Source organism: Cannabis sativa, chromosome 1 (assembly GCF_029168945.1).
Source record: "Cannabis sativa cultivar Pink pepper isolate KNU-18-1 chromosome 1, ASM2916894v1, whole genome shotgun sequence".
NCBI classification, from domain to species: Eukaryota; Viridiplantae; Streptophyta; class Magnoliopsida; order Rosales; family Cannabaceae; genus Cannabis; species Cannabis sativa.
In genome coordinates, this window is record NC_083601.1 from 19,337,370 (window position 1) to 19,346,224 (window position 8,855).

The 8,855-nt window shown below is 32.8% G+C and overlaps 2 protein-coding genes across 3 annotated transcripts; one reads left to right on the forward strand and one right to left on the reverse strand.

Annotated features, from left to right (window-relative positions):
• Window positions 1-295: 295 nt before the first annotated feature.
• Window positions 296-2,733, forward strand: LOC115705491 (uncharacterized). Of its 2 annotated transcripts, none has more exons than XM_030632829.2 (6): window positions 296-503; window positions 1,096-1,173; window positions 1,530-1,646; window positions 1,926-2,055; window positions 2,134-2,251; window positions 2,386-2,733. In XM_030632829.2, exons 2-6 carry the CDS (start codon window positions 1,164-1,166, stop codon window positions 2,437-2,439), a joined length of 429 nt encoding a protein of 142 aa, XP_030488689.2. In that variant the 5' UTR covers window positions 296-503; window positions 1,096-1,163; the 3' UTR covers window positions 2,440-2,733. The 2 variants fall into 2 exon arrangements, with proteins under 2 accessions (XP_030488689.2, XP_030488690.2); XM_030632830.2 differs by having other exon boundaries at window positions 321-503; window positions 1,935-2,055.
• Window positions 2,734-3,141: 408 nt separating this feature from the next.
• On the reverse strand, window positions 3,142-5,699 carry LOC115705490 (UBP1-associated proteins 1C). Its single transcript, XM_030632828.2, has 6 exons — window positions 5,435-5,699; window positions 5,168-5,242; window positions 4,780-4,916; window positions 4,036-4,498; window positions 3,580-3,693; window positions 3,142-3,497 (listed from the first exon to the last, which is right to left on the reverse strand). The coding sequence occupies exons 1-6, from the start codon at window positions 5,519-5,521 to the stop codon at window positions 3,435-3,437; spliced, it is 939 nt and encodes a 312-aa protein (XP_030488688.1). The 5' UTR covers window positions 5,522-5,699; the 3' UTR covers window positions 3,142-3,434.
• Window positions 5,700-8,855: the final 3,156 nt, after the last annotated feature.

Genomic DNA, 8,855 nt, shown 5'->3' on the forward strand with positions numbered 1-8,855 from the left:
TTGGAAAAAATATCCTTTCAAAAGGAAAATGATTGGGAAAATATAAGAATAATAAAAGGGAAACGAGGAATAATTAGCTGTCAACCGTAATCAACACATCATCCAATAGGAAACCAAGACTATGCATAGTAATAAAGTCAAAGGAAGGGCATAGTTGTCTTTTCATTAAACCAGCCAATCAACATGCAGATAGCTTAATCAGCTGGCGAAAAAAAGAACAAGCTTTAGTAGATTAAAATATTACAAATGGAATAAAAAATATATATAAATAAAAAAGAAGCTGTTGAAAAGTATTTAATGTATTTTCTTGATTATTTAATTTCATATTTAAGACAAGAAAAGAAATAACGAAAGAGTCAATTTTTTGGAGCTTTCGATTGTTTATTGCCGAAGCTGAGCCTTTGCTTACCATGTAAAACACCCCTCCGATTACAAAGACTCCACTTTTCGATTCTGATCTGTAAAGACATCTACTGAAATCCTCAGAATTCTGCAAATCACAGGCAAGTTCTTCTCTCTCTCTCTCTTTTTTTTTTTTTTCCATTGATTTTTCTTTTTCAGAAAGTTTATTTTTTTTTTTCTGAGAAATTAGTTTAATAAACATGTTCTTCGAATAAATTTTCGTTTTCCCGGCAGACCCTTGAGTTTTTCTTTTCAATTTTGTGTTAATGAATTTAGATGGAATTCGCTGGGTCTTACACACATCCAGTGGATTAATTTTCCTTTGAATTTTCTTGGGTAATTTGGTAACGGAATGACTTTAAAATTGAAACAGTGAGAAGAATCCTTTGAAGTTTGCTACTCAATTTTTTTTTTATTTGGGCAGGAGTACTTAGAGTCCTGATGAACTGAAGATTGTCTTTGTTGCTAGATAAAATTAAGCATATGCCTGTTCTTTTGTTTTCTTTTTGGTTTGTTATGTTAATAATATATGTGTACATAGCCACTCTTTTGTGAAAAGAAATTAATCCAATTGTTTCTATTTATTTAATCTCAACAATCCACATAAAACATGTGAAATTTGGGCGATTTATAAACCAAAAGATTTTCAAGAATGAGTAGATATGACATACTAATTCAATTTTCTTGATTCAGGGGTACTAAGAGGAGTAAAATAGAAGTGAAGACATTGAACCTGCCTGATACATCTCCTCCAAAAACAGATGGATCAAAGTAAAAGCTTTTCTTCATTTCTGGGTTTCTTGCTATAAATATAATTGTGCATCCACTTAAATGTAGCTCAAGAGATTGAGCTTGTGTTTATTGTTATTTATAAGAATATAGTTATGTATTTTTTAAATTAGAATTCATGATTGTCACTTCAGACTACCTTGGTGTGGTGATTGTGTATAAGTTTAAGTTAAACCCCTAGCTGGGTTTAAGGGTACTCTTTCTTGTGAATAAGAATAAGAAACTTACAACTTTGGAGCAAGTATTATGCTTAAGAAGTTGGCAGAGTATTTTATGCATATGTTAGGTGTATTACTTACCAACTCTTAATTCTTAAACGAGCTTTATTGGTGTTGCAGATCCAAATGTTAAGGAGGCAGAAGGACTGAGGAATGGGGTTGAGTTGGTGAGATCGGGGTCTGATAAGCATCTTGATCGCTTACGACCCTCATCTCGATATTATTCAATGTTTAAAGGTATTGTTCCTATTTGGACTAAAACTACTTATGTACAACTGATCAGTTTTGTGTGCTTGGAAAATTTGTTCCTAGTAGTTATGTTTCTTCAATTGTTTGAACAAGTACGAATAAAAGTTACTTTAAATCCAATCTAGTTCTAGTTATTTAAACTTTCTCTAAAACCAATCAACATGCAAACACATATCTTCAATCAATAAACAAGGTTTAAATATGAACTTGGTCTTTCTTTATCGAGTGTTAATCCAGACATGTGAGAGGTAATTATGGTGATGGTAGGGCAAGCAGTAACAGATGCTGCAGATTGGGACAAGGGCAAATATTCTCTGATCAGAGACATAGAGGACTTACAGAGCGGGCTATACGATAAACCCCTCCCTTGCTTTGGCTGTGGAGTTGGATGGTTTTCGTGAGTTTCTCTAATCTCTCCGTTTCCCTTTCCAGATCATGTTTTCACCTTTTCTAGCTCTAACTTATTTCATGGCAGTTTTCTTTTTGGCTTTTTGTGCCCACTCATGTGGTACTATGGCACATTCCTGTATTTCGGCAATCACTACCGCAAGGATCCCCGAGAGCGAGCTGGACTAGCAGCCTCTGCCATTGCTGTAAGTTGTTCTCAGCTAATACACATTCAAGTTTTTCTTATGCACAGTAGTATATTACTTTTGGCTTCCCTTTTCTGTTGATTTTCCCAGCCTTGAAAGTGACAAACTGATATAGTGATCTAACATGATTGCAGGCACTAGCTTGCTCTGTTATCATGTTGACTATTGTAGTTATGCAGCTATTCTAGCAAATTATCAGTCCAATCCTATTTTGCTCCCAACGCCTTTGCAAACATCAAGAAAGCAAAGTCACATTGGAGGAGACAATTTAGACAATGAGTTCATGCCAGGAGAAGGAAATAGATAATGGAAAAATTTGTAAAGACACCAAAATAGTTACCAAAAATTGAGATTTGTCACATGTGTATACCGACAGCTTCGATTATGAGTACTCTTGTTTGGTTTACCCTCTCTTTTTCTTACTTTATATGATTGTCATTGACTCATATATATATAAGAGAAAATCTCTGTTAATGTTACAATTTTTATGTGTTATTCAAATAAGATTACAGTAAAGTTTTTGCCATTGTCTAAGTTCCTGGCCGAACTACAAATAAAAATGAATGAATTAGAATTGCTTCACCTTTTATTTGGTGAATAAACTTTTTAAATTAGATTGTTTCTCTAAGTAAAAGCATTACAGATATCATTCATCGTGTAAATTTTGTAGTGAAACTCAATTTCCTAATTGTAAACATAACCCATCTTGGATTGTGCACGTAAATAAATACAAGAGTCATCGCCATCATCATTATGTTCTATCATGATACTAAATTCTTTAGTGGAAAATCAAGCCCTCCTGAATTGCAAATGCTTTAACAGACTTGGATTGTGCACGTATAACAGCTTGCCTTGGAGTCTATGACCACAAAATCCGACAGTTCAGAATATACGCAAAACTCACAACTCATTTTAACATGAATCATCGAATATGACAATAACAATGGCTTGTTCATAATAACAATAATTATAATACTAGTAACAGTTACTTTCTCGGAAAGGAAAAATCAAAATTTTCTTCCATGGGAGAGACAATTGACATAAATTCTACCCAGGACCTGAAATTCAACCTCTGTGGATGGTAAAACTAAGTTACAAATAACCCATTGGAGAAGGCAAATGGAATGGTACTGAAGAAAGAATATTAGGGATGGATTCCTTCTATTTCAATGAGACTGTACTTTTAATCTTTTGCTACCAGCCGGACATGCTTGTTTTCAACAGTAAATCTTGAGCTCGAATTGATCTGGAACAAGCAACAAGATAATTAACAAAGTTCATAAGGATGCCAGAGAAAATACAAGCATCGCAGAAAGAAATGGGCAAACCTTGTGCTCAATCGTATTTTTGAATTGATCTTCATCTACTGTTATGCCAGATTCTTGAAGAGCCTTGAGAACTGTTTTTCTCAATTTCTTCATTTTTATAACCCCATCAGGACTCTAGCACCCACCAATATACAATTAATATATCATAGAGAAAGTGCATGAATAATGTAACTAAAAGAAGTAATATCACACAAAATGTGAAAACTTATACTTTGCTCAGTGACTCAGTCTAAGACTAGTATGCAAAGTGAAAGTCTTCTTCATAAGCCTTGATATATTTATATTATATAATTATGTGTGAATTTGCGCTTCTTTTCCTTTCTTCTTTTATTCCCCTTTCATTTTTCTTTCATAGTAATTTGTCATTGTTTTCAAATATATGCATTGGAAAAAAGATCACACTCCAAATAAAAATAAAGTGAAACAGAGAAGAGATGCAGGAATTAGAGTACATACAGATTTTAAAGCTGATGATATTATTTTCTTCCACTTGATCTTGTTCAAGGTTTCTTCACTAGCAGGGAAAGATTTTTGCTTAACATCACTCCCTGTTTTCCCTGCTTCTGTATTTCCACATTGAATCACTTCTCCATTGCCTAGAGCAACCACATCGTCCTTGGTTTTTTTCTTCAAATTATCATCATCAGTTTTATTAGATTTTCTCTTCTTATTTGATGGTAAACTTCCATTAGTTGCTTCAACATTGATATCCTGCACTTGGGGCTCTTCCACATCTTTCTTGTCAAGCAACTCACCGTTTTGAGGGTTTTCCAACGGTGGCTTTGTTTCTGGAGCAGATTCTTCTGTCTTGTTCAGTTTCTGCTGTGCAGCATGGAAAGCCCGGGCTCTTGCTTTGTGCTTCTTTCCTTCTGCATGGAGAAGCAACGTCTGCTTACTAGTTGCATTGGTATTGCAAAGACTGCAAATGCGTAAATACAAGACCAAGAAGAGCAGTCACATACCAGTTATCAAACACAAAAAAGAATAAATGATCAGATGACTACAAATAGGACGATCTTCATTTTGCTTTTTATAGAAATTGTATAAACCAATATCACAATATTTATACAGTTTGAATTCTACTCCCAACCTCTCACGTTGCAATCCTACATCATAAAACATTTGTTCGCACATAATAAACTTAAGGGCCTACAATACAAACAAAGACTACAACAAACCAATCTAAACATAACAACATACCTACAAAACCATGGAGGCCGTTCAGACAAGCCAACACTTATATCAAAATCTGGTTGCTGTTTTCCATCCTTGTTTGGCTTGGCAGCTGATCCGTTCGTGCCTTTCCCTTGTCCTTGTCCCTTAGGGCCATACTTTTCCTGAAATGGAAAGCAAAAACGGGCGGTATCCAGCATGGTAGGATTAGCTAAAGCTTAGCAACCAATCTTATAAGAGAGGAAATGAATAATAACAACAGCACTATAAATACAAGAAAGACATATAAAGTCAGTCAAATGAGAATAAGATCTCTAAAATCAATTGGACTAGACAAACTACAATCTTTGAACATTGAAGACTTTTGCATTACAAGAACAAACCAATGTATACTACTATCTAAATTGTCACTTACCATCTCTGTCATGCATTGCGTATGGCCTAGAACACTTTCCTGCCCGAATACCTTTCCGCAATCAATACAAGATAACTGCCGATTTATCAGAACCACAATAGCAATCAAGTCAGTTAATATATAGAAAATACAATAAAAACTTTTTGAGAGAAAAAAAGGTACAAGCTCTTGGCATAACGATCGAAGAATGTATTCTCAAATTCATAAATTTCAAGAGAATTCAAACATATTGCGATGAAAATACAGAATAAAACAAAGGAAAATTACCTTGGTAGCACAGCAAACCCTGAAATGACTGGGTAATTTAGGTTTCTTAAGGTTGTCTCCACAATCCTCACACTGAAACCACACCATCTCTAGGGTTTTCAGGATACAAAAACTGAGATAGATTGTTGAGGATGCAATTACAGTTTCTGCATCCAACCAAGACGATGAATTGGGGGGTTTAAGAGCTTGCTAGGGTTTTGTACTTCTGTTAACCACCAACCCGAAGTTGCGATGGGGGAACTTGGCAAAAATATAAGCGTTTACAAATATAATATCAAAAATACCACAAGGAAGGGAAAGTAATTGCAAATATTTTTAATTAATTTCAAACATTATTACAATCATATTTTACACAAATGACACTTTTATTTTTGTATCATTATTTTCTACAAAAGACCAAATATGGTTGGACTTGGGTAACTTACAAAAATACTGGAATTTTGGTTAACTTTTACAAAAATATTGTCACACAGAAATTTTTTAAAAAATACTGTGTTTTTATAAAACACCAGTAAAACATAAAGCAGTATAACTCAAAACAACAGTAAAACACTAGTAAAACACCAGTAGAACACCAGTGAAACTTAACACAGTATAATGCAGTATGAAACTTATATAAAAACACAGTAAAAAAGTAAAAAATACCGTCTGGCAGTATTTTTATAAATAAATGGCAAAAGTTAGTATACCATGTAAATTGAGGGATAAGTTGAGGAATATTTTTTTTTGTATTTATTAATTAAAAATACTTTTATATTATATTTTATTAAAATCTATCTACTTTTATGAGTGAGTTACCTAATATACTTTTGTCATCCACTTAAGTATAGCACATGATTTATATTTATCTAAAGGGTATTATAGGGACATCATCCATAAAAGTGAATATATCTTAAATATATAAATAAAGGTAAAAATTAAAATAAATAAAATAAAGTGAGTATACAATGCGATTTTCACGACTTTTGAGGCAACATGAAACCATTACAAGCCCAAGAAGCATGAGCAAGATCAAACACGAAAATTAATTGCGGCAAAAGTCCAAAAAAACTTAAAGTTGATGCAGATTAGTCTCCAACCTCAAAAATTGACAGTATTAGTCCCTATGGACACGTTTTCTTTAAGTCCGTTGGTCCCCAAGTTAACTGATCCGTTAAACCCAAATAAAATGACACGTGTCAATTTTTATTAGTCCAAATAATAATTTTAATTAAAAAAATTTAAAATAAAATAAAAAAACTAAAAAAATATATATTTTAAAATCATAATTTTTTTTTTTGAAAAAAGAAAAATAAACAAATTATTTTAAAATTAAGTAATTAATTTATTTTTATTTTTTATTTTTAATTTTTTCACTCATATGTTATACAAAGCAGTAAGCACTTTGTGTGCTTGAACTACCTGAACACTGACATAGGGCCGTCTTAAATATTTTGAAGGCTCTGTTCTAATTTTAAAAATTGAAACCCTACAAAAAAAATACAATTTATAAATAATAGTTTTAAATATTATTATATACAGTATATATTTAACAAAACATCAAAAAACTCCAATTAATTTATAAAAAATATTATTGATTGCAATATAATAAAAAAAAATGAAAGGAAAAAAATAATAAATAGAAACAATGAATTTTTATTTTTTTTGCTTAAAAGCAATAATAGAATTGAAAATGGATTTTGGGAATTGACTTAGAAATGATCAATGATAAGTTATTAGGGATAAGTTGAAAAATACTTTTTTTTTTGCATCCATTAATCAAAAATACCATTTTATTATATTTTCTTAAAATATACCTATTTTTTTAAGTGGGTTGCCCAATATACCATCACTCTCTATTTAAGTCTATCATATAATTTACATTAACCTTAGGGGTCTAATGGAAATATCATCTATAAAAGTGAGTATATCTTAAAGAAAATGAAAATGGAGGTAAAAATCAAAACAAGTAAAATAAAGTGGGTATACAATGTAATTTTCTCTTAGGCCTTTAAAAGTTGGGTTCATTAAAAAAAATTGAAAGGCATTAAAAAATATATATATTAGGCCATTTATTTTTTTTGGACACTTTATTTTTTGGGCCCTTTACAATAGCCCATCTTGCACCCCATAAGGGCCGCCTATTCACTAACAAGGTGAGAGACATGAGGAACTACCGCCATGCCTTCCACTAAGAATGCCTCGACCGGTGGCTAGATCACAACCAGCGCCACCACCAAGAGTCTCATCGAAAGTCGTGCCCGCTTTGTCGTGCGTCGTTCCTGACTCAAGAATAGTAGCAGAGATTGACCGTGGGCACCGCACCTCAGCCCAGCTGGGCCGTCGAACGCCTCCTCTACCTCTTTGGGGATTATTTACTGTTGCTCTTCTTTCTCCCCTTTGTCTTCTTTATTTTGTACCAAAACCTCCATAGCCACCATGGTCTAAAGCTCTTCTTGCTTAGATATGAAATTTTTTGAGCAACATAGGTTTCTAGCGAGAGGTCTAAAAATGCCTCGTCGTCGAAGTCTCACCCTACAATGGCTCCAATCTGGGTATCTTCAAATTCCGACCAGTCAATCTCTAATTTTGAATTTTGAATCAATGGTGGTGGAAGGCGGAGAATGAGAGAAGATGCTGAAGAAAGAGCTTGCAAAAAATAAAAAAACAAAGGTGGCAGTTAATCATATCAAAATGGGCAGTGAGGTTGTTCCTTGGCCTCTCCATTAATGGAGTTTCCATAGTCATGGACAGGTCTATCCACGAAGAAGAAGAAAAATAAGGAGAGAGAAAGTAAATAAAAAAGAAAAAGAAAATAAAAAATGTTAATGTCTTTTTTTTTGGAAAATATTAATGTTTTTATTTATTTATTTTTTAGTAATTTTTATTATTTAAATTATTTTTAATTAAATATATTACTTGGACCAATAAACCTTCAACATGTGGCTTTCTTGTCAATACCTAACAGATCAGTTAACTTGGGGATCAACGGACTTACAGAAAATGTGATCTTAAGACTAGGGGTGTTCGCGGTGCGGGTGGTGCGGTTTTTAACCATTTTTTTAAACCAACCCGCACATGCGGTTTTTCCAATTTTCCAAACCGCACCCGCACCGCGATACTAAAAAACCGCAAAAACCGCACCGCAAAAAATGATGTGGTGCGGTGCAGTTTTTGTGGTTTATGCGGTTTGAACTATCACAATTTTTTTTTGAAGTCATCACAAAATAATTAAACATCATTAATATAATTAATCCAAAACACTTAAGAAAATACAACAAACTTGAGACTAATAAAAGTTATAACAACAACAATAAGTTAATAATCTTTTTAAAGTTTCAACAACACAGCTAAATCAAAATAATAAACTTGAAACTAATTAAATTCCAACAACAATATAAATGTACAAACACAAACTTCTAACTCTAAATTTTAATACACA

Excerpts from the sequence above, each read along its gene's own strand:
- LOC115705491 (XM_030632829.2), top strand. Across the intron at positions 1,647-1,925 it reads ATATTATTCAATGTTTAAAG|GGCAAGCAGTAACAGATGCT; the intron begins GTATTGTTCCTA and ends TGGTGATGGTAG. Across the intron at positions 2,252-2,385 it reads TAGCAGCCTCTGCCATTGCT|GCACTAGCTTGCTCTGTTAT; the intron begins GTAAGTTGTTCT and ends ACATGATTGCAG.
- LOC115705490 (XM_030632828.2), bottom strand. The coding sequence starts at position 5,521 with ATGGTGTGGTTTCAGTGTGAGGATTGTGGAGACAACCTTAAGAAACCT. Across the intron at positions 3,694-4,035 it reads TATCATCAGCTTTAAAATCT|AGTCCTGATGGGGTTATAAA; the intron begins GTATGTACTCTA and ends GGTGGGTGCTAG. Across the intron at positions 3,498-3,579 it reads AAAATACGATTGAGCACAAG|ATCAATTCGAGCTCAAGATT; the intron begins GTTTGCCCATTT and ends TGCTTGTTCCAG.